General features: G+C 38.0%; 1 protein-coding gene across 1 annotated transcript in view; it reads right to left on the bottom strand.

Annotated features, from left to right (window-relative positions):
- LOC113057176 (leucine-rich melanocyte differentiation-associated protein-like) overlaps positions 1-26770 on the bottom strand; it is a 275803-nt gene that overhangs the window by 12124 nt on the left and 236909 nt on the right. The window contains exon 5 of the mRNA XM_026224318.1: positions 21066-21135. Within this exon, the coding sequence (XP_026080103.1) occupies positions 21117-21135 (19 nt within the window). The 3' untranslated portion in view covers positions 21066-21116. The remainder of the gene's footprint in view (positions 1-21065; positions 21136-26770) is intronic.

The following is a 26770-nucleotide window of genomic DNA, read 5'->3' as shown; positions in this document are numbered from 1 at the left end:
GCAGTATTCATTAATGAAGTCCTCAAACGGCTCACCTGATAAGGGCCTATCATTCTTTGTACTCTAACTTATGAAGTTGAAGAGGAAATTGAATTCTGGAGGACATACATTTTGACTGAAGAAAGAGATTATAGCAGGAGCCTAATTCAAGCCTGGTGAAATTAATTTCAGTGACATTTATTCTACATAGAGCAAGTGTGCATGAGGCACACAGTGGCTCTGGGCTCTGGAGATAAGGGGAAGTCATTTGAGGTTGGGTGCTCCAGCAGTTTACAAAGCCTTAATCTCCTTGGAACAACTCATGGTCTATCATAAGGAGACTTACACGCCGACTAACAGCCATTCGCCGCCTGAATTTCCCCTGCTGTTTGTGTCAGCACGAGGAATGGCTCTGGCGCTTGCACTGTAAAAGACGGATTCGTGCAAGTACGTGTCAGTGTGGTGCTGCTGATCGAATTGAGCTGTAGTGATGTCCAGTTCGCAAACTAATCATTCTGTTTAGCTGGTTCTTCTTAGTGAACACCAAATCGAACTGAATCGTATTAAAATGTTTGCGTCTCCAGTATGCACCAATCCACAAATTACTTAAGTTATTAATTTTATAAATGTGCCTCAACAGAGTCTCTGGTTTCTTTCAGACACGTCTGATTTGAGAGCCGATGATCTGATGATACTGCGCATGCGTGTCATTTTTCAAGAGGACGAAAAGCATGCTATTCAAGTATTTTGTGGAACATCAGAAAGTATGATGATATCAAACATACTGAAAATTATGATTATGACTTTGTTACTGTGTGAGGATGTGTTTGACTTGGCTGCATTACAGTTTTTGAAACAACTGATGGCGCAAATTAAAGTATTACTCATTTGATTTATTTTAAATGAAACTATGTGTGTTAAAGTCCATAACACAATTTCTTAAATACCGGTACAGTAATTATAGATGATGACACATTCACAAATTAAGTTTGTATTAAAAATAATTGATTATGAGCTGATGATATACTGAACGTGCCTGCAGCGCGTCGGTTAAAACGGTTATCATTCTCAAGTCAAGAACTGGTTTTCGGATCACCGGTACACAGAACGAGAACTGTTTCTTTCGGACATGTCCGATTTGAGAACCGATGAGCTGCGCTGTGCTGATAATAAGTTATTTACTTTACATCTTCAATACTTATAAAAACATCCTCGTTTACACACCACTGCTTGTACTTGTATTTGGGTGCTACTTGCAAAACTTCATTTTAAGAAACTTGTCAGATCATGGTGATGTTTTAACTCAAGGAAGTAATGATTACTGACTTTATATATTTGAATATGTTGAATGTATTTTCATCCGGGCCCGAGATGATAGTCATTACATCATCGAGAACGCTTTATTGCGTTATAGCGTAAAAGAAATGGTTCATTGAAACAACTGTCCGAAAGAACCGGTTTGTGGAAAAGAACTGGAATGTCCCATCACTACTGAGCTGGAGCCACACCATGTACTAACTACACGTGACGCCATGCCACAACACACAATAAAAGCTATCTTTTCCACATCAATCAGAGTTTTAACTAGACATGCAGACGAAACACAAATTTTCTAATTTAGAAACGGTTTCTATTTCCGTCATGTCGCGGCTGGAACAACATCATACAAACCATAAGACAGTGATAATCTCAGGTGATTGTGTGTTTCATTCAAAGTTAAATGTTTCTACTGTGTTTGAATATCATTTTGCGTGAGCTTATAGCTATATTGAAAAAAAAACTAAAGATAGTTTACCTCAGACCTTGAAAATAAATTAGAGCAAAGATGTTCGTTAAAGCTGTGAACTCACTGCAAATCAACGAGTGTATTCCATAACATTTAATGATGTTAAAAAGGTTTAATATTTATGAATTTGATTTTAAAAGTACATTTCTTTGCGAGTGCTTGTCGCTGGAATCTTGTCGCGTCGCATGTAGTTAGGACACGGTGTCACAACACAAAGATGCCATGCACTAATTAACCACTGCAGCATCTTCAAATGACCCGAGTAATCATTATGATTTAATAACCATTTGTGTCAAGGACGTTAAGCGTGATTTGATAAGAATAACGTATTACAGAATGAACATGTTCTGAGGCTGACTGACTGTTGTCGTTATTAGCGAGTACTTTCTAATTAAAAAAAGAAAAGCTGATAAGTCACCCAGACCTCTGTAAAATGTGAAAGTCTGCTGATTTCAGTAATGGTCTCATTAATAAGGCTGATGGGAAAGTAGCTCATTTCAAATAGAGTCCGAGTAACATGATTCAATAACAATGTGGTGTTAAATTAATCATTGCAGGAATGATTGCAGCACTTTTTAACCACTTTGACATTGGAGGTCGGTCCGAGTTAACGAGGGTCTAAATCAGTGCACAGTAAATATTAATTACCCACCCAAAACACCAAAAGTGAAAAAGAGTGTGGGAAACACTGTGAAGTCTTTATCAAAACAAACCACATGAGTGACTGATGACTTTGTGTGGATCATTACAAAAGTCGTATTTCAAATGATTGTGGCTGAAAACAAAACAGATCTAAAAGCAGAACTAAACTGATTTGTGCAATGTCTGGTAATATTTATAACATTGTTTTTGAGACAAAACATGCCCCACACCATTTGCCAAAAGTTATAAAATAAAATAAAAAACAAATTATTCACTAGACTATGAACTAAACTAAAACTAGACAACTCTGTGTTCAACTCATATGTACAGTACAGACCAAAAGTTTGGACACACCTTCTCATTCAAAGAGTTTTCTTTATTTTCATGACTATGAAAATCGTAGATTCACACTGAAGGCATCAAAACTATGAATTAACACGTGGAATTATATATGGAATTATATACATAACAAAAGTGTGAAACAACTGAAAATATGTCATATTGTAGGTTCTTCAAAGTAGCCTGCTTTTGCTTTGATTACTGCTTTGCACACTCTTGGCATTCTCTTGATGAGCTTCAAGAGGTAGTCACCTGAAATGGTCTTCAACAGTCTTGAAGGAGTTCCCCGAGAGATGCTTAGCACTTGTTGGCCCTTTTGCCTTCTGTCTGCGGTCCAGCTCACCCCTAAACCATCTGGATTGGGTTCAGGTCCGGTGACTGTGGAGGACAGGTCATCACCCCATCACTCTCCTTCTTGGTCAAATAGCCCTTGATGCCTTCAGTGTGACTCTACAGATTTCATAGTGATGAAAATAAAGAAAACTCTTTGAATGAGAAGGTGTGTCCAAACTTGTACTGTATATACTGTATATATATATCTCATCAATGTTTTAGCAATTTTAACTTTAAAACGAACTTTAAAAAAAATTACATAAAGGGAGATATATTGAGCATGTGAGGTCAGTCGGTTATGAAGATGTATTATATTACATCAAAAAAGTGTCAAATCAATCAATCAAATCAAACAAATAAGCCTTTAAAATCTTAAGTCTTCTTCCAGTATTCATTCATTTATTGTATTTTTTTTGCCCCTACTCAGTGTGTCAGCAACAGAATGTTTAACAGATTGTTTTAAACACTAATCAAAAATACATCCTCTGTACATATACGTAAAAAAAAAAAAAAAAAAAAAAAACTATTATCGACCAGTACATTTTTTTCATGTCCACTGCAAGCAAGATAACTGAAATCTATGACTCGAGGATGTAGGTTTAGTACATGACTAAGTTTAGTGGGCAGTTGGACAGATGGTCACGTGGCTGTGTGTTGATGTTAAATATAATGATGAGGGATGTGATAGACCTCATGCATCAGTAAGCAGTGCGGCTTCTTGCTGAATGTCATTTGGAATTAATGTCAAACAGCATACAGCCACCAAACCATGGAAATGAATGGACATGTCAACATATCACAGTGCTCATTTCACTCAGAGAGAGACAACAAACAAAGCCTATCCTGGCCGCAACAACACGAATAAACATTTCTGAATGCATTTCATCTGTAGAAATAAATTTACTTTTCATCAATTTTAGACACTTTTAAACAGGGTCATTCCAGCTGCATAATAAAAATCTAACTTTTTTATTTTTTTATTTCTTATTTATGTCAAAAACTGATTTAAAAATAAATGTAAATGAAACAGTGTTATTATAGTTATGTATTTATTTCAGCTTTAACTTGTCGTATAAGAAACTAATACTGAAATAAAAATAATAAAGACAAAATCATGGAACAAATTACACATTTTAACAAACTGAAAATCGAAAAATATTAAGATAAAAAATATATATACAGTTAATATATTAGTATCTCTATTACACTTAAATAACATTGCTTTGAATTAAATACTTTGCTTTAGAAAAAAGCATCTGATAAATGATTAAATGTAAAGTCAGGCTTTTTATATAATTTAAAAGCTGGCGTAAACTGAACTTTGGTTATAGTCACAATTTGACATATTTGTGTGATGTGTGAAGTGTGGATTTACACACTGACTGCACCTCTCAAACTAACTCTCTTTTAAAACCTACAGCACAGGAGAAAACAGCCATATTGGATGAAAGCAATACACCATGCTAGCTCTCCCATCAGCTGCTCTGCTAGGTCAACAAACAGCCTGATCTTTCCCGAAGCCAACCGTCAATTACCACACAGACACATGGCCTTCTTGCTGTCTTAAATAAAGCTCCTGACACTCCCTGGAGTGACACATATCAATACCAATCTGACAGCCCCTGTTGCCACCTCAGCCACAGAAGAGACAAGCTGCACCTGCCTCACTGTGGGACATGTGTCTGCTCGCCACTTCCCCCTGCAGAGAACACACACACACAGCCTCACTTCTCTTCCTGTGTTTGAGTGCCTTGTGCTATTTTCTGAAGCCCATTATTATATTCATTTCAGCATGGCGTCTGAGGCCTGTTGGTCTGGTACCTGAGGCTGCGGAGCACGCTGTTGTACAGTGATTTGTCATGACATCCTGACAGAGAGCAGGGAGAGGGGGCATGAAAGGAAAAGAACAAGGGCTGAGTCGAGCTGCTGCTGGCCCGGGTTCAGGGTGCTGCCGGGTGCCCCTCTCGCCCAAAGCTTGCGTCCCGGAGCCTGGTGTCACTATGACGGTGAGGGGCATCAGTCAGACCAGAGCTTCATCTGACTGGAAAGGATCAATCTCCTGCCTTAATGTGAGCGGACAGTGTAAAATATCCTTTAACACTGTGTGTCGCCCTCCCGCCCCTTTCTGAGTATCAGACTGCCTGATGATCTTCACAGTGGCAGCTCAGATGCCAAATAGCTTCCTGCTTTTTTTTGAGAAGTAGACTTTTGTATGATATGGTATGCTAATGTAGCATTAAGTCGGACATCTTCCTCCAGACTTTTCAGACAAGGGTGTTTATGTAGATGTAGCAAGGGCCAGTGTGAATAAATCTAGATTGAAGCGCAAAGAGACAAGTAGTCTATGTATGACCCAATGATTTATATATTTCCAAAACGAGGCTATGTGAACATTACGGAGAGCTGAACACTCATGCAGTGAAGGTTTCATTCATACTGGAAGCCAGAGGGCGCTCTCACGCAGAAATCCAAAACGGACTCATTGAAGTAATAACTGGCATAAAATTAAAGAATAGAAACTATTCTGCCTTATGTGTTAATAGTAGACAAATCACAAAGTTATCATAATGAAAATATAGGGGGAAAACATATTGGTTATTACCCAGCAGTGTATTTGATTTCTTAGCCAATTAAAAGACATACGAAAAAATAAAGCCTGTCAATTAGACCCTGTTCCATTCATTTCTAAAATGATGATGCCTACGCCCCTGCATTAAAGCCAATTGCCCCCCTTTTTAAAAAATTACTATGATAACCACAGTTTCTGCTGAAAATAACGTTTCTACACTTATTACAGTAGAGACACTAAGAATAAGTCTCCTTGAAACAAATTGACACCATAGTATAATAACCCTATTAGATGGTGGATGCACCAATATTAAAATACATGCCGATAGCGATAACCAAGGCCAAAAACAAATAGCCGACATTAATATTCTGTGTATGCTGTTTTAAATAAATAAATACAAACATACATAAAGTCCTTCATTCATTTAAATGCTACAAGTGAAGGATAATCCACATTTAAGAGTGCAGTTCAATTTACTTTGTGTGTTAAAAATTCCACTTTGGAAATTCAGTGGTTAAACAGTAAAGCTTAACTACTGACAAATTTCACTCATGTGACTGTACCTTAAGTGTGCATTAAACAATTTCAATGCACAATGCTTAGTTTACGCACCAAAATAGTTATGCACCAAAGAAAAAAATGCTTGTTTAAAAAAAAAAAAAAATGCTTGTGTAGTTTAAAAACTTTTTGTATTTGGCGTTGACATTTTTTTTCTTCTGTTGTTGCCATTTTATATAATTAGATGCAGTAAAGAAGTGCTGTTAATCGCATCCAAAATAAATGTTTTTGTTTACGCAATATATGTGTGTACTGTGTATATTTATTATGTACTGTATATATAAATACATACACATGCATGCATATATGTAAGAAAAAGATGTTATGTTTATATTTTAAATATATTTATAAATAATATAAATCATATCAGAGGTGGCGAGCGTCAGTCCTTGAGAGCTGCAGCCCTGCAGAGCTTTGCTTCAATCTTAATCAAACACACTTGAACAAGCTAATCAAGCTCTAAAGGGTTACCAGAAAGCTACAGGCAGGTGAGGTTTAATTAGAGTTGGAACTAAACTCTGCAGGACTGTGGCTCTCCAGGACCGGAGTTTGCCACCCCTAAATTATATGAATGCAATTATATACATGTAAATAATAATAAAATGTATACTGTATGTGTGTGTATTTATGTATGCATAATAATTGTACACAGTAAACACACATTAAGTAAACAAAAACTTTTATTTTGGATGCAATTAATCATGATAAATCGTTTGACAGCACTACAATAAGTTATACAACCATATGCCTGTACAGATAGAGGCAATAAATAAATAAATTCAGACATGGTTTATCATGGCGATTTATTTATTTATTGAATATCACTAAACTCTTCCAGTGCTCTGATGAATTTCAGGCAGATTTCAATGACCTCACAGTACTGCACAACAAGTCTGTTTTCAAACCAAAATTGAAAAATGAGTAATGAAGCCCATGAATGTAATGATAGGGATTGCGATGACTCTAATAGTATTAAACTGACAGCGAAGGCTAAATCCAAGGCAAGGCTTTGAGTCGCAATTACAAAAGCGCTCGCGCCTGACAGAGGCCTACAGACAGAGACCTTACACTTGAGAAGAAAGAGGAAATAATATCCTGGGGAATTATAATGGATGATCTCATGAGGGTTGGATATATGAAGGCAGGCCGGTGATGATGAGACGCTATTGTCGAAGCCCTCTCGGCCCCCTCTTAATGGATGGCTTTACTGTAAGTCTCCTCTCCCTAATTAATAAGACACATACAGTTTGCAGATGCAGGAGGAATGGAGCGGAGAAGATGAGGGGTGATTAACGACATAACACTCAAGCCGAAGAGGACGTCTCCCTCCCTCTCTCCTGACATCCTCGGACCGTCGTCAGCAGCCTGCACATCCCCTGACAGGTGGAATAATAACGGTCATACATCACTGCTCCCGAAAAGTCCAATAACCTAAATCTTCACTTTCCACACAGCCCAAGACTCAATTACTTTATTGACATGTAATCTTCATAAGGGGAGAAATATTGAGCATGTAAGGTCAGTCGGTTATGAAGACATATTATCATATTATCTGCATGGGGGCTGTAGGGGCGAGGACCTGACAAAGCTAATTATAATCGTACATGTTACCGGGCTCCAAGCGCATTATGTGCTTGGCTGCACGAGTGAGTCTGGGCAGAGGAAGGGAAGGACAGGGGGCGGCTGTCCAAATATAAGAAAGCCAGGATGTCCTTATAAGGGCATCGCAACTAATGAAGTCAGATATCATCCAATATGTGTTCAGCACGGTAATCTCTCTCATTCATTCATATATCTTTAACGTAAAGGCAGAAACATCTGCTGGATAAAGAAGGGATTGCCCATTGCATGGGATACTGGAGGATAATATTAGCTGCACCATGCACATGTTGGACGAAAAAAAAAAAAAGAAAAACACTACCTTGAATAGAGCTTAAAGTTCAGCAAATATCAGTTGTGATTTGCGCAGTGACTTGAACAGTTGCACTGCCCAAATGTCACTGCTAGTTAGTGATTCTGGAAGCCGAGCTTGTGGCACTCCACCCCCCCTTTCTCATCCCCAAGGTTATCTTAATACCAGCCGTGCCTCGGCACTGGTCATCATCACCATATATTGCGCCATATTCTGATAAACAGGCCTGAATATGAAAACCAAGGTGATATTTGGGACTGTCCTTCAGCTGCAAGCATTCCTCAGACTGCTACTTTTTACAGGACTAGATTTAATATCCTGAGAGTAGCACTTCCAGTTTTCTAGGGGAAAGCTATGGCTACTCTAAGGCATAAACACAAAGTATGGCCCTGAGTCACAACATGAACGGGGCAGCCGGGTCACTGGATATGAACACGGCTTTGCTCGCTTCCTTGCTGAGGGAGGAATTGCACTTCAGGACATGTGTGTTCATTCCGATGCGTTTTATTTCATGCCATTTTTGTCTTTTATTTGCTTCTTGCTTCCTGAGAACAAACCGTGTTACGCTTGTATCTCCGGCGATGCTGAATGGTAAAATAGTTTGCTGGAGGTGGTACAATTTCAAGCTGCTCTCAGGGGAGGCTGGTTAACAGAGGCTTAATGGTGTCAAGTGCAGAGGCGTATTTTAAGAGTATTTGAGAAGATCTGAGCTCTCGGAGACACACATATACACTTCTGTTCAGAACTTTACACAGCCTCTGCACAATCTACAAGACGCTTATCACACACAACTATCGCATGGCTGCAAGCAGCGGAGATGCCACGGAGGAAACGCACAATATAAAGAACCGACGGCATGCGAACTGCTCGCTTGAGCAAATTAAGTTATTATTTGGTGTGGAATACTGTGTAAATATTATGCAGCCTCTTCAGGGCAGTTCTTAAGATAAATACATACAGCACACATACAAATAATAATAACAAGAATAATATTATTAATTGTATTACTATTGTAGTAGTAGCATCTTTCAGTAAGAACAAATTTAACTGTGACCGTTAAAGACAATAGATTCCCATTTCAAATAAACAAATCTGTTTTCAACACTGATAGTCCAAAAAAAAAAAAAAAGAAAAAAAAAAAGGTTTGTTATGCAACAAATCAGCATATTATAATGATTTCTGAAGGATCATGTGACACTGAAGACTGGAGTAATCACAAGAATTTTTTTTAATATATTAAAACTTAATCTACATTATTTAATATATATATAATTACAAAACAAATTTTTAATTGGAATATACATTTGAATAATTCACAGTATAACTGTTTTGTTACTGATCAAATAATTTCAGCTTTGATTTTGTCATACTCCTTGCAGAATATATACATTTTTTAGCATATTTACCATAAAGCATATAAAATCTTTCTATATTATATATATATATATATATATTACGTAAAATAACAGGGAGTATAGATTTCGCAAGGATTATGCAAACTTATGAGAAAAGAAGCGCATAGCACAACTTTATAAATACATTTTACATTACAAACAGTTTCAGAGGCCAAACTAAATTAAAACCATCTCTCTGCAGTTATGCTCAAAATTCTCAAAAGTGTGCTGGTTAGGAACAAAATAACTCTATTTGAAGCAGATATTATCTAATACAGCTCATTAGCAGAAGCTACAGTGTGGTTTACAACAGAACATGAAGCTACAAATCCTTTGTGCAAATCCATTTTGTTCACTAAATAACAGTCCAATAAATGAGTTCTGGAGATCAGAGAATCCATCAAACTGAGCACGACAGCAGCAGAACTTGATCCTGACATCTTACATTGGCTAGGTGACCTGAAGTTGAGTGGTTAAACCAGCAGCGGGATTGAAGAGGCATAATTTCCTGGGGAAATGAGGAAAGTACTCATTCAAACGACGGCAATCTGGAATTCATTTCAGTGTCTGACCTCTATGACTCAGTCAACTCAACAGTCTTACAACGACACAACATGTCAGAAATGATCACCCAATCAAATTATGACAGTAAAACAATGTGTCCGCTTACATTAATATGATGGGAAAACCCGCTCTCTTTCGTTCGACTTCATGGGCAAATCATTTTGACAGATTAAAAAGTTGCCCGAGATGCAAAGCCTTGTTTGACCTAGTTATCTGTTTATTTTCGGAACCATTTCGACCGACCCTACAATTATTCGAGCTGAAATGTTAAATATGCTTAAGGAGTGAACGGCACAGCTCAAAGTACCTGACCACAGCTGACTTTGATCAATTATGACATTAAGTTCAAGTGCCTGCTCACATTTTGGCCAAAAGTCCTGCTCCACTTTGGAGTGAGCCATCAACCGCAGTAAATGTCCAATTCTCATCAGTTTGCGCTCTCAGTCTCTGACGGAGATGATCCACCCTCTCTCTGGCTGCTGCGAGGCAGTGAACGCTAACTGTCCGTTTCCCAGCATTCACGTGGAATAAACGATGTGCTAGGTCATTAACTTGAGCTACGCTGATCCTCTCGTAATAGGCCGTGTTCAGACATCAGAGTGGGCTGGGGGTCTCGTGACGCTGTGCTGAGGTACAGTCGACAACAAATCAGTAAATTCATCGGGGAGCAAGAACACGGTTTTGACAACAGTCCAATGGAGCTAGCTGTAACTGACAGATGAGTTCAGTCCCTTCCACCACAATGATTTCATCCCAAGACAATCTGTGGATCGAATGGTCACAGGTTACTGTGTGTCAGTCATTGTCTCAAATTGCTTATTAAATCATCCCTGTGCTTTGTTCTTTATGCTTTATGCTCTTTATGCTGGTCGATGACAATAAAATAACTTGTCATTTTCAAGAGAAGTTTAATGACACAACACACCCCCACACACAACCATGAAAAAGTTTCTTATGTTCACCAAGCATTGTTCATTTGAACAAAAAATAAATAATAAATTGTGAAATATTATTATAAATGAAAATAGCTGTTTTCTAATTAAATATATTATAAAATGTAATTTATTCATGTGATTGTAAAGCTGAATTTTCAGCTTCATTACTCCAGTCTTTAGTGTCAACATTATCCTTCAAAAATCATTCTAATAAGCTGATTTGCTGCTCAAAATAAATAAATAAATAAATAAAAAACCTTCCTTTCTTATTTTTAATGTTGAAAACTGTTGTGCTGCTTTGTAAATATTTGAAATAGAAAGCTTTTGTATGTGTATATATCTCGTTTTAGGGGAGCTGCACAATCGTTACATTTTCAGCCTGAATTAGCCTTACCTTGTCATAAATAAGTCTAATTATCTGATATTTTAAGAAACTTATTGATCTTAACACAGTCAAGAGAACATGCAATGAGTTCCAGCATATTCTATGTATTTTTTTATTTATTACTATTATTACCACCATTACTAGTAGAAAAAAAGTTAATTTGCTTTTCACTTGCTTTTCAAAACTAATTTCACTTACTTTATGACGTCAGAACAGTGGCATCACTCTGACATGATTAACTTTGTCACCTCAAAAAATAGCAAATATTGACATGTTCTTGCTCATTATAGAAGTATATCCAAATCGTTAGATGAATTGCATTTTTCTAAGTGTATTTTTGCCATTTGTGTAGAGGATTGAAACAGAAACCTTTCATAACACGTTTTCATCTATCACCGATGATTAATAAGTCTGAAAAACACACGATACAGAATTAAAATAGAATAAATGGAAGCTGTCACCGAATTAATTGCTATCATTTGTAAATTGATTGTATATTGAATCACACTAACAAACACAAATGCTGCCAAAAAAGGCCTTGCTATGAATAATAATAATGAATAATAAATAGCTCCAGCATGTATCATCCACGGTTCTGAATTATAACTCTTCGGTGTGTTTTTCTCTTCCTGCAAGCAGCATTTGTCTTCATAAAGTTTTCCATTGGCCCGTCACATGATCATTATAATGCAATCAGGGCTCATTGTGCACAGATCAGTTTCGCCATCAAAAAGACAAGTTGCTCAACATCTGCCAGGACTCAGTGTCTCAGCATCTGAGAGGGTTGAGGAACCCCCTGACATGAACACCATCCATATCAACCTAAGCAAGAAAAGGGAAATTCGAGGACCCCGCATCGATCCCACCGTAAAAATATCCAAACCATATGGCTTTGCTCTTCCCTCATAAATTACAATGATAAAGTCCTGGGGTTTGAGCCTGTGAAAGCCACGCTAACCTGCTCTAAACTCTTGGCAGGACTAAAAGCACACAGGAAATACTATCCTGCATCTCAGATGTCCCAAACTCAAGTCACAAATCACGCACAAATATGAATAATGCTTCGACTGCATTAGCAATCACTTTTAAAGCTGATTAGAACGCAGGCATGGGGTATCCATTTGTATGATATATTTGCTGTCAGTCTCATGAGATGGTCCAGCACGACTGGGAAGCAGACCAAAGCCCCTAGTACTGCAAGTATGTTACTGCGAATGGGCTGGGCAGGATGGCTTGAATTTGTGTCCTTGTCCATCATGCTGACACATTCTCCATCCTGGGGTATCGCTTAACACTCGCCGGTGTTTCTTTTGTGCATGTATTAATAGATCATGCAGGAGGGGTGCTGTAATTTTATGAGGCGAAGCCGTACTGATTAAAGACTCTAAAGCGATGACATAGCGGCTTTAGCAGTGAATTAACTGCTGCTGGTGGGCTAATGCTAAAGGATTTGGGTTGCAAAGACCACTTGTAGACAGAACTTGGAGAGTTACCAAGACTGTGCCGTATCGCACCTTTACATAATGTTACTGTTACTGTAATAGATAATGAATGCAGTGCAATTAGTGTGTTGTATGTTTGAATGAAAAAAAACAATACTGCGGTGATACTACGCTGATTTTATTCTATACATATGGTACTTGGAGATATTCCATAAGAATAACATAGAATTTTTTTGGGAAAAAAGACTTGTTATGATTATATTCAAATATATATTATAAAAAAGAAGTTTATTTATTTAAAAAAAAAAAAAAAAAAAAAGTCTTACATACTCCAATGTCACATAATCCTTCATAAATCATTGTAATATGACGATTTGGTGCACAATAAATATTTCGTATTATTATCAATGTTGAAAACCGTTGTGCTGCTGGGAACAGCATTTATTTGAAACGGAAAACTTTTCTAATATTTGATCAATTCAATACATCTCTGCCGAATAAAATAATACACAAACACCTCTGAATGATAGTGTTAATAAATACAAGTCCACTTACAGCAAAAACCTCACACAAATACAAAAACAGACCTTCTGACTGGAATGTAAAAAGCAGCCAACCAGACTTAACATATTTAATATTTAATTAAGATTTCAACGCTTGGATATACAGTATACACACACACACGATCTGGTAACTAGTTCTTCCAACATCAACCTTTTTTCCTTCACTCTTCACTCACAAAAGTTGTGTAAAACCAGCCAGTCAGATTAAAGATGAGACTATGTTTGGAGGGACTTCTTAAAAGGCCATTTTAATTCATAAACACTACAGCAGGCTTTTTAGAGTCGTTTTCTTTGAGCATCCCAAGGAGCACAGCTACCATTACATAGTACTGGAACATGCCTTATTAACTTGAATCATTAAAAAGAAATGCTTTCTCGCTTTCATATTCCAGCGACTGCACCAGAGTACAAACAAATATGTTAAATGATATTAAAATAAACATCGCCATCTCGACAGTGTCATGTTGAAACCCTTCTCCACATTTCAGCTGTGCCTTCAGAGACTCATTCCACTACATCAAACAGCAAAGTATGAGAGGAAAAAAGAAAGAAAGACAGAGAAAGAAAGAAAAAACAATGGTGTTGATGACACATCCTCAAATCCAACACAAACAGAATTATTCAACGAATGCAGTGCCATCTCATATGGAGATAATGACACTGAAGACAGAGAAGCCTTCTTAGAACAGTTTGGGATGCCAAGTCCAAGTTCAGCAGTTGAAACTGTCAGGGAAGTTAAGTCTGTCCTGGTGTTTTAATCTACCCTGCTCCAAAGAAAGAGAGAGAGAGAGCGCGAGAGAGAGAGAGAGAGAGAGAGAGAGAGAGAGAGGGAGGTGCGCTCCAGGCTCGGTGATAAACAGGACTCTGACTGCCTCATGGAAGAATCCGATCCCATCTCTGTGTTCTTTTCTCTCTCGCTCTGATAGACGGTGAAGAATGGATGGAACGGCCTGGCTCTTCCTCTGTCTTCCTCCATTAATCTCCATCTCCAGACTAATGGATATTCATGCTCCTGTGCCAAAGCAGTCCTGGGAGGCCCACCGCAACCTCTTGAGAGAAATCATATCACATCATCTCTCTCCGACAAAGGAAACAAAAGCAGTCCTCACAAAGAGAGGCCCAAAAAACAGCCCCTGGCAGCTCCTATACAAACCTACAGGCTTGTAGGAGTCAACTTAAGGCAGCAGTCTCCCACAGATGGATTCTCCCACAGACCAAGGATATCCAAAGCAGATGTATGGTTACATCAAATGACTAATACGAATCAATATCGTACTGACCTTTTTTTTCCATCCATTATGTTTTGGCACCTGATCTGAGGAGAGCCGAGGTGTAAATCTGAAAGTCAATATAAACTTGCGTGATGGCCATTTATGTTTTATAGGAGCTCATTACAGAGCTGTAGCTGGAATTATAGGTGTGTTTTATAAAGGGGCTTTAAATGGACGCAAAACACCCTAAACCCATTATACAGAGATCCTAAACACCTCATCAGTGCTGGAGAAGGCTTTGGATCATAACACTGTCACGCAGCAAACATATCGTAAGACAGTTCTCCCTCATCCAGATCAATTGAAAACACATGTCAGCCATTTGGCCAAGAACTATGTGAGGGAATAAACACACGGCATTCTCTTCAGAAACGAAGCAATGGATTCCATATTCCATTCTTTCTTATTAAGGCACGAACATAACCCTGTGGTCAACAAATTTATGAATTGTAGTTAATAAAATAGCTAATCTCAGATTTACTATTGGCTCTGTTCAATAATGTACTTAGCTGTCTACAGTACATAGGCAACACATTTGTGACAATTAAAACCAGTCTTAAGTGTTCATTTTTTCGAAATTGAAATTTATACATCAACTGAAAGATGAATAAATAAGCTTATTTATATAATATATTATATTTGGCCGATATACAACTATTTGAAAATGCAAAAAAGGTGCAAAAAAAACACTGAGAAAATTACTTTTGAAGCTGTCTATATGAAATCTTAGCAATGCATATTACTAATCAGAAACCAAGTTTTAATATATTTATGGTAAGAAATGTAAAAGATATCTTCATGGAACATGATCTTTACTTAACATCCTAATGATTTTTGTCATAAACGAAAATTAGATTTTTTTTGGCTATTGCTAACAATATACGCCAATGACTTAAGACTGGTTTTGTGGTCCAGGGTAACATTTCAGCATCATAGGTGACCACCTAATGTGGAACGGTTTCAAAGGTAGCACTCAATTTTATGCTGCCTAAAACATCAATTGCACAGTATAATTAATAGGGATGTGCAAACATAAAAATTATGTCTGAAAATGATAAATTGTTAATTATTTTTTTTAATTCATATTGATCTTACAAATGAACTTGAAGTATATGTCAGAAGATGGTAAAGGTAATCTAATATGGGAAATGAGCATGTAGAGATAAAAAACCAATATCATCCAGCTAGTAACCAATATGGTATTGTTATATCATGCATCCCTAATAATTATTTCAATATTGAAAGTACAGAGCAACTATATTCATGCAATTTTAGGATATACTGTACAGTAGACCATTTCTGCCCATACATTCACAGTCCTTGCTAAAAGGAGGAAGAAAAAAATAAAATAATAATCTGTCATAACCAATCTCTTAAAAATACCAATAAGACAGCCAATAAATCAGGATTCCAAAATCCCCAACATAATGTCAGCATAATGTCTGACAGGGCCAAAGTTTGGAGCTGGTTTGAGTATAACACTCGTCAAGGGAAAAACATTACTGCTACAACCATCATGAGAGATCCTTTAGAATCTCATTGAGATTCTTTTCCAATATCAAAGGCTAAAGTTGCATTCAAGGATCCAAGGCATTCACTGTTTGGGAGAGAGAATGGTGGCTCAACAAGCTTACCGTGAAGTTTGGCCTGCAGGATTCAGTTATATGCAGTTTGCACACATGCAAACTCGTACTCAGAAAACGGCAGAGGAACAACTGCTCAACAGGCCATAATTAAGAGGCAACTCTGCCAAAGGCAAGCTTGGGGCTATTGCATATCCATTGGGCTGTAAAACGAGACAAGCAATTGCACATCACCAACACCAATCAAATTTATCTCAATTACACAGGTTTGCTGGCATAAATATCTCTATCTAGGGCTGTATGTTAAACATGGCATTTTAGCTAAACAATGCGGGTGTGGATCCAGACTTTGGTAATTGAGTGATGCACGCTATCCAGATGTAAGTTAATGGAGGGTAGGCAGACAAACAGCAGGTGTAATTCTCTCTCAGTCCTGCTGAGTTTTAAAAGTCAGTGCTTAGCACCCACTGCTCCATCATCTGGCCTCTCCCAGCCTTTGTGACAGCACATTTGTCATCATTTTCACATTTTGGGCAAGGAATGCACTGTTTTAATGGCGCCCTCTGAACGGTTCCAGATGTTTGTTTATTTGTTGTGCCACGACTGTAAAGTCATTTATTCTTCATATGCAGTCCCATTTCAAGGCTACAAATCAGCGGCGACGTAATGACGGCAAACTGTAGGCGAAAAAAAAAAGTGCATGTTCCCCGGGGGGTCTTCAGTTAAGATTTTCTCTTTGAAGGCTGCCTGCCTCAAGGGGTTTAGTTGTGTGCCATTTAAAATACAGTCAACTCAGCTGGAGCAGGGCCCAGAATAGGAGCGTTTAAAGTCTGATGGAGGAGTACGGTTTCGCCTTCGATGGCCTCTGCTTCTCTCGCCACTGTGAAGATGAATGATGGGAATTCAAAAGTGGTGGTTGCTGCTTTAAAATGTCCAGAGACGTATATGAGGATTTGTATATTTTCCATTTCAATTATGTATGAAGTTCCAGGGCAGTTGTGTGACCTGTCGTGATGATTGTTATTAATACGGCTATCTAGAATGTGACAGCGGTGAATGCGGTGGCTCCACTTTATTTTTATACTTATTTGTGCCTGTGGAAAGACAAACATTGGCTCATGTAGTTTGGTTTAGAGCTGGAGCTTTATATTTAAAGCAACAGTTCATGCAAAAACAAAAAGTAGAATATATTAGGGTTGAACAATTAGGGTTTAAAAAAAAAGAGATTTTTTTTTCCTGATAAAAATGGCGATTGCAATTTAAAATTAAGATGGGGAAAAAGGTTGGTTTGCTCCGCTTTTTTGTAGGGATGCACAATAAATAAGTATAATAATAATAATAATAATAATAATTATTATTATTATTATTATTATGATGTTCAAAATAACAATGCTTCTTAAAATACAAAATTTATATTAATATAACAAATAATATTAATACCTTTACTGTTTATTAAAATAAATAAATAATAGAAAAATAAATGATGTATATTTATATATATTTATATATATATATATATATATATATATATATATATATATATATATATATATATATGCTAGCAATGCTAGCATTTATGGCTAATCCAAATCCATTAATTTATGTTAATGGAGCCTTTAAATGCACTTCATTAATTTTAAAATGTTCATATTCACTTAAAGTCTTTTATCTTCCAAACTTGACTCCAAATTTGTTATTTGACAGATCCAACATTGTTTGTGAATACAATTGTTGAGATCTTTGGAAAAACAAAGAGGTTTAGAAGGGGAAGAGGATGCGTACATCATTTTTGGATGAACTGTTTCTTTAAGACAATGTTTGTCTCTTGAAAGAAACTTTGGGCTATGTTCAGGCGACAGACTGGTTTAAAGCTGGTGGGAGCTGACAGCAGCACTACTTCCTGCGGCCACGCTCTCCACCCCCCTCTGTCTCCAGACTCTCATGGTTCTCCGTGTCACGCCAGGCCTGCCACATAGCCTCCTTTCTTGGCTTTAGCTATTCCCTCTTCCATTTTTCTCCTCTGAGCCTCTCCTGTCTGCTCGCTGTTTGTCTACTACCCAATTTTTCCCCAAAACAGCAGACAAGGGTCTTATAACCCAAAGCCAAGACCTCCCATGCAATGCATATAGCTGGTCCTCCTCCTTCGCTCCTCAGACCTCCTGTCTGCTGTAATTACCCATGGCACCTTAGCTCTGGGGGCCTGGCACAGGTGACATCAATTGTAAAAATATTGAGAAAAGGTAGAGTGGGTCCCTGTTTAAGACAGCTTGCTGTCATAGACGCCGCTAATCCTGCCGGCCATTGCAAGGCAGAAAGTAACATATAGCAAACCTGACGGGACTAAGCTTTTACCTATGGAAGCATGCCCTAATTTCAGCCATTCTACTGCATAAAACTATAATAATTATAAAAATATTATATATATACATACATATACATACATACATACATACATATATACACACACACACACATATATACACACACACACACACACTTATATACACATATTATATATATATATATATATATATATATATATATATATATATATATATATACATACATACATACATACATACATACATATACATATATATATATATATATATATATATATATATATATATATATATATATATATACACACACACATATTATTATGCCGGTTTCCCGGTTTATGGCAGTTTTTTTTAATGCATAATCAGGTGTACAATGCATTTTCTGCTGGTTGATATTCCAAGACGTGCTTTTAGCCTGACAGCACTTGCATAAAATGGTTGTCTGGTTGACGTCTGATTTTTGGAAACCAAAAACCCTCCAAACAACAGACCAGGCTCCTCTTTTTGGCACAAGTATTTCTGTATCATGTTCTACTAGTTCTGCAGCATCCATCTTGCCTGTAACGCCTGTTTCACACATGCTCCGTCTGCAGTGCATATGCAGTCCGCAGCACGGACTCATTGTGCTTTCACACAGGACGCGTTTGCAGTTCGCTACTGATCCACGTCTGTTTAGTCCACAAACACAACATTTGTCCATTGTTTTGATTTCATATTATGTAAAAATATATATGTATTTTTTTTTTCATCATTGTGAGTCTTATCACAGAACAGTAACAATCTTTCATATAGACATAATAAATATAAATATAAACAATAACAATAAATATAAACAACGCATTATTCATGCATTTTTCTTCTAGGTTTGTTTAATAAGCTGCTCAAGCAAGCGGCAAAACATTTAAACACAATAATTAGCCTATTTTTCTTGTTAAAATATTTAAAATTAAAACACCACGTCTCGTGCCTTTTGGATTTAAATCTTTATCACAAGCAATCCCACGGGTCTTAATGAACTTTGTTTTTCTGCCTCGATAAAAGTGAATATATATATTGTTTTCCTTGTTTATCTTAAAGGGTACTTTTTCTTGTTTTAAACCTAGCCAAAAACCCATGAGTTGCGTGTGAAACAGCTTTAATTAGTATACATTTATTGTGAAATGACTGCGTTTTCGTGTCAATCCATGTTCATTTTTCCCGCGAACAATGCGCTTTCACTTTTATTCAGCGCCTGCAGCACAGCAAAAATAGACTCGCTACGTAAACGATAGCTGCATGGCTAGAGACACACCGCTCCTTGAACGTACTGACAGACCGCAACCTCGTGCAGTATGAACGCTGGAATCCGTTAACATGGGTGCGTAAAAAATACGCACTGCAGACGGAGTATGTGTGAAACAGGCGTTATAACGTAACACCAGAGCACTTGTGTTTACCCTCACCACGCCTCGCAGTCGCTGCTTAGAACAACATTGTAAAGGGTCCATCTGAAACAGTGTTGCGCGGACGCGGCGCAGCATAATGTTCACTCTGAACGTTGAGTAATTCTCAATTCATGTGTTGGATATATCATGTTTTGGTGTTTTTCATAAAGGGATAGTTCACCCAATATTGAAAATTCATCATTTACTCATGCTCATGTCATTATAAATCAGAGATCCATTCGTGAAGAGAGAACTGTAATTTGTGGGTAAACTATTCCAATAAGAGTTATATATTCCTTTAATATTATAAGCAGGCAATAGTTGCACTGCATTGCGATTACACTATGAATTATTAGTAATCCAAACACAATGCTCGACTTCCACTGACAGTGTCTTGGAGGTGAACTGCATCTTTTAGTGTCATGGCTATTCTATTAAAGCATTTTCATGGCACAGCCAAAGGTGAGTTTTAGTAAAGAGTTACAGTGTCAGAGCCGATGCATTAAGCAAATAGAATAGGCAATAAGTCAAGATAAATAAAAATGGCACGATAAAGGCAGAGGAATAAAACGAGGCGAAGGACAAAGATGAGGGCTTGTGTTATCTAACGCTGCAGTACAGTATCGTAAAAATAACAAATGGCGAGTGTCAGCTCGCCCAAATCTAAGAGGGAGAAAAAATATTTCATATGTCAGCTCCGTTCACCTTTTAATGGACTATTCTCAAGCAGCATGATTTTGACGAAGCACTGGGCTTTCCTCTACATCACTTGAGAGGTGCAGGTCAGCCTTTGTGAAATAGATCTGTCCTTGGTGGGGGGCTGAGAGGCACACAGCTGACCTCGCATGAAAGTACCACCGCTGTGGCCGTGACATAAAAGCAGCGCTTTGCATTGCACAGACAAAAGAGAGCATGATAAATGTGGCCTGCGTGAAAGAGTCCAGCACATCAGAAACATCTCTTCTGCACAGCTTCTATTAGCAATGGAGGGTGCGTTTGTTTAGATACCTGTCATGCAATTGTCTTTTTTTTTTAAAACACTACCTTTGTGTTTCGGGGCAGCGGGGTGGTATGGCGTAGTGGTGGATTCGGATCTCACATCACTGGCAATGCCCTGAAAGAACAAGAGTTTGGATAAACATAAGTCCAGCGTGCGCAGTTTACACACCTGCGAACATTTATAACGTCTCCAACGATTCATTATCCAGCACAGACAGAAGAAATGTTGGTTATTGATTTAATCCTAATTGAGTTAAATGAAAAGAACTCATTTGTCATGAGCAATCTAGAATATTTTCACAGATTGATGACACAAAAGGGAGAGAGAATGGAAAGGCACGATGGGGTGAGAGGCAACTGAAGAATGCGGGTGAGATTTCACTGCTACGACTGATTGTCCAAATGCCATAATTTTTATCAGCACCGAGGAGAGGAAATGTTAGGAGCGGCGTTCTTATTTTATCAGGGGTGCAGGACGAGGGCAACTTTCATTATTTTGAAGAGAGAGGAGTGAAAGGTGAGGACGGGCCCTGGCTTTGATTACCTGTCCCCTGCCTGTTTAAGAGAGGGGGCCACCAGGGGAAGGGCCCCAGTCACCGTTCAGCCATGAAGAGCCCCGCGGGTCAGGCCCGGGTCAGCCTGCCACTCACTAACACACGCTGTTGTGTGTTGACAATCTAACAGGTGGCATGAAATTACTGCTCTCCAAAGGCCAGACCTGAGTTTAAGTAAACTCATCTCTCACTGGCCGACCTTAAAAATACAAATATATTCACATAAAGGCCACCGCACAGACAGACAGAACGGGAAGAGCTGGAGAGAATACAGATGGCCTGTGTGCTTCTGGTAGGTCACAAGTGTTTTCTACCTCCTTTGTCTTCTTTCAAGGACCAAAAACACACTATATCATGATGTGTTGATATCTGATGCCTTTGTGAAAATATTGTGAAAATATCTGCTCTTCTGCAGGCAGGAATTCTATCAGCATTTAATCATTGAGGTGTCCTATTTTTATTTCATTCACTGAAAACACTCGGCTAGGGCTGAGGATGAATTATTCATATACCATTCAAAGGGTTGGGGTCGGTACCATTTTTTTGTTTTGAATCTTCTTCAGAAAGCTGATTTGCCGCTCAAGAAACATTTCTTATAATCATTGCTGGAAACAGTTGTGCTGCTTCATATTTTTGAGTGGCATTTATTTATAGATTATTTTGTTGAATAAAAGTATTAATATTAAGTGTTTTTTATATTAAGCAAAAAAATATATAAAGTTGACTGATATGAAATGTAAAGTGTCAAGCAATATTTATAATAGACAATGGATAAAAACATTCCAAAACACTATATGCAAGCTGTTAATAGTTGCCAAGCAACAGAAAATTGAGAAAATGTTTTCTTTTAAAATGTATTACTTTTTCCCCCCTGTCGTTATCACATGACTAATTATCATCCTAATTACACAAATCCAGTGGGGTACAGCTGCATCAGGCTTTCCAAGTACATCAGCAGTTTCCTTGTTACCATTTCAATCTCCTCTGGCCATTTGGCTTTAATATCCTAAAGCAGCGTTTTTAGTGTCAGCTTCAGTCCGCCCTGACTAATTTCCTCTGGACTTGACAGATCAGAGGCCTTCCCCACCAAACAGCCCTGTCCCGGCCACAAAGCCGCTCGTAATCCTGCTGCTTGTCTACAATTAATCTTCCCAGTTGCCACATTATTAACACCACCACCCACAGACAGGGGCCGGCTATGCCCCACCGGACACAGAGCACCACCCCCTCCGGCCCAGCGGCCAGGCACGTCAATCACATGCCGTGCGCAAAAGTCGCCTGCTGTCAACATCAGAGATACCCCCTCTCTCCTAACCATCCCACCCCTCCTGGGCCAAGTCCGCTGATCAAACACCCCCACCCTGGAAGAAGATTAATCAGAGCCCTCCCTCCACTTCCTCCCCTCCCATCCACTCCTCTCTTTCTCTTTATTCAATGAGCCATCCTTGAGATGAGAAAGAGGCCTGCCTCATAATGGGAATCCCGGCGGAAAAAAAAAAAAAGTTAAAGGAAAACTCAGTTTGAATGCCAGCTGTTATCTTGGAAAAAAAGGGAAGGCGGACAAGAGCCTTGCTTTGATCGGCATCCTTAAGATTTTAAACAAACATAATCACAAGCCAAGGGGTCACCCTTTGAATTCATTCAGTCTGGGAGCTTTGAGCACGCACAGGCAGCTAAGAGCTTCTCCTTTCACAAAGCATTTTGTTTTCAGTTGCTTTTAAAAGATATCAAATAAATGGCAACTTGTGTGCTCTGATCTGCCCGTTTATACTGATGGATAATTCAGTGGACCTAAAGTCATTTGGACAGTTAAAAATGTCTTAAAGTTATTGCATTTAATAAAATAAGTGCAACATGCAAAAAAAGAAAAAAAAGAAAAGAATATTATTATTATTATTATTATTATTATTATTATTATTATTATTATTATTATTATTATTATTATTATATCTACCTGCAATTGATATAAAAAATGAAACTACTAAGAATTCTATTAGAAACCTATTGTGAATTACTGAATGTTTTGTTATATCATTTCAAACAAGCTTTTTCTGTCCAACTTATTTGTTGGAAAGTGTTCTTGTGTGAACTATCTTGAAATCTCGAAATGATATCATTATATATTTTCTATTAACGAAATGTCATCCATAATTTTTTAAGTGTGGTTTAAGTCTCTAATGATTAGGCAGTATAAAAATATATTATGCTTAAACATTCAGTATGGGGAATATATTATACACACACACACACTTAAAATATAAATACATAAAAAATATATTTATATAAATACATAAAAGAAAAAAAACATTTGAGACTTCAATCCATTATGAGTCTCAACAGAAGGATGGACATGCAGTCTATAGTCTAGATGAAATTATCTTTAGATGCAGTTATGCAACTGAGCCATGAGGAAGAAAGCAAGAACCTTCACTCATCTAACTGCTCAGATGAATATCCATCAAGGCCAAAATCCAGCCGCCCTGATTCAGAAAAATATGAAGCACATGGTGCGGTAACTTTTGGAGGTCTTTGCGGAAGTGGCTGCAGCTAACCGTGCATCCTTCTGAGATTTAAAACAACATCCAGAGTCAATGCCGACACACATTCTCCAGTCTCAGCACTCGAGCTCTCATTCATTCTACCTTCCTTTCTTTTGTTTGTTGTTGTTCTTGCTTTCTTTCTCACCACCCACCCACTCACACACGCTCTCTCTGTCTCACACACACACACACTACTTCTTGCACTGGTCAGATGGGGGCGCTGCAGTGTCAGGTTTGCATAAGCCTCTCGTCTCAGCACACCGAGCTCTTGTTCTCCAGGCCCTGGGCATATGCTGCCTGCTCACATCATTATTGTCTTTATACACTGAGTAATCACTACACTTTATGATAATGCAGCAGAAATTTACAAGCTGGAGAAAGAAAAAAGTCTCTAATAATGGCATTAACAGAAAAAGCCACAGCAGCTATCAGCCCAATAGGGGCTCTGCACTCAAAGGGAGGACTGCTTGCTGAAAATGTCACAGTGAAATATGACTCGTCTCCTGGATTATACATCATACTCGTGCTCCCTCTTCCCTTCGCATGTCCTTTTTTCTTCCCGGCAAATAAATGACGAAAAATCCAGCCATTTGTGATTATCAGCTCCAAACAAATCTCCACCCCAGAGAGTGGGAAGAGGTGAACGGGTGGCTAAGATGCAGTTAACGCCATGATTTGGTTTCGAAGCGAACCCCCAAAGCTGGAGAGTTCCCTCGCCGAAACATCGAGAGGCTAGCGTGCCTAGCGCAACTCACAGAACATCTCATCCTCAGCAGGTCTGATCAGGGCTACAATCTAATTACCAGCACTGCAAAAGAGATATACACAGATAGAGTGAGACAGACAAAGGGAGAGAGAAAGAGAGGCAAAGATCAGTGTAAACACCAGTGCTTTTTATCTCCTTATATATCTGGACAAGTAGACAAAGTGCTAAAACGAAATAAATGTGGCCTGACAGCCACTTCAAAGAGTTCAGCCAGGGGCTTACTGCTACTTAAGGCACAGGAATGTTGTTGCTAAGCATCAGCCTACAACCTATCAGGCCCAACAGAAGGGTCTGCTTTCCCTTTAAGAGCGAGCGAGCGAGAGAAAGAGAGTGGAAATTCGACAGTAACGGGAGGCTTGGGATTCAAGGAGATTTTGTAGCTTAAAGCAATTGTTAGAAGAAACAAGCTTTCTGTTTTGTTTTCTCTTGACACCATTTCAGCTTTTTGTGCTTGCAAAAGACATGTAGTAAAATGTTTTTTGATATGTTTTCTCTCTGGGTCTGTAACGAGAGAGAGGGAAAAAAAATGTTTTCTGTGGGTATGAAACTTTCCTTGTCTTTCGTGCAAGACTTCTTTTTTTCTGATGAGCCGAAGATCAGAGGGAAAACAAACATCTTTGTGTATATTTAAGTCAATGTCGGTCTGATTTTCTGTTTGTACTTATTAAGCTCCTTTAATCGTGATATGCTTTGCATAAATCGTTATATATGTGGGTCAGACCTATAAATTATATTTGAAGCGCAGACTGCGATTATATGTGGTATAAATGTCGCGCTGAGAGCGGGAAAACGTTTGGGGTGCCAATCACTGAAGAAGCACTTTAATGCTTTTGACCTTCATAATTGTCTCTCAGATGTGTGGCAGTAATGTGTTTTAAATGGCTGTAGTGTGCATAAAACTGTATTAATTCTAACAACTAGGTAACGACTAGAAAGTGAAGGCTGGATGTAATGGAGCCTGCCCTCCAAGGGGTTTAAGAGTCTTTTCTGTGGTGTGAGCACAGTGTGAGCTGCATTGAGCAAGTATTTAATGATTTACCAGTTCTACTTCAATGCACTTGTGCTACATAAGTGTATCATATGATCAGTGATCACAAGTGAAACAGCTTTTGCCTCAAGCATAGTCCCAAATTCTCTCCCGAGACGAGACTTTATGTACAGCTCGGCTTTAAAAAGTAAAGGTTTAGGCACAACAGGAAGTTAATTACTTTTACTTTATCAAGATCGACTCGATGGAATGTACAAATGTACGTGGAAAAACGTTTAATGACGTTTACTCAAAACATCAGTCCAAAAAAAAAGTTTCTTTTCATGAGTCAATATTTTATTATTATAATATACTGGAGACATTTGTGAGCTGAATGCCTTGAAAGTTCCCCAACAAATATTACAAACATTAAAGAGGGGGGAAAACGTTTTACAAATTAAAAATAATTTTTTTTCAGAATAACAATATTTGAACAGTAAAGGCATATACCACACAAACAAATCAATCTTTCTATCCATCCATCCATCTGGAAAACATTGTAAACATGCACCATAAACACACACCATGTTCAGTTTGGTCTTAATAATTGCCACAAAGTTTGGTTTTACTTTTCTTAGTTTGTACTTAAACTAACAGAAAACATGAGCTTTGCTGTTATTTTGGTGTTGCTAATAATTTCCACTCTGTATTTATCAAATTTGTGTTGGAAATGAATCTCGAACTGTTGAGGAAAACTACAATTTTAAGTTAATCATGGTGAAGTTGGATATTCTGTATCTGTATCTATGCATAATAATGTCATAATAATGTCTTGAATATTCTGATTCTGATGTTTCTCTTTCTTTTGGGCATTATCGCCTGTGTAGACATATTTCATGATGGTAAGTTTAGTTTCCTTCATT

This window comes from Carassius auratus, chromosome 38, assembly GCF_003368295.1.
Source record: "Carassius auratus strain Wakin chromosome 38, ASM336829v1, whole genome shotgun sequence".
Lineage (NCBI taxonomy): Eukaryota > Metazoa > Chordata > Actinopteri > Cypriniformes > Cyprinidae > Carassius > Carassius auratus.
The sequence above is the reverse complement of the archived record's forward strand: the minus strand, read 5'-3'. Positions and strand labels throughout refer to the sequence as shown.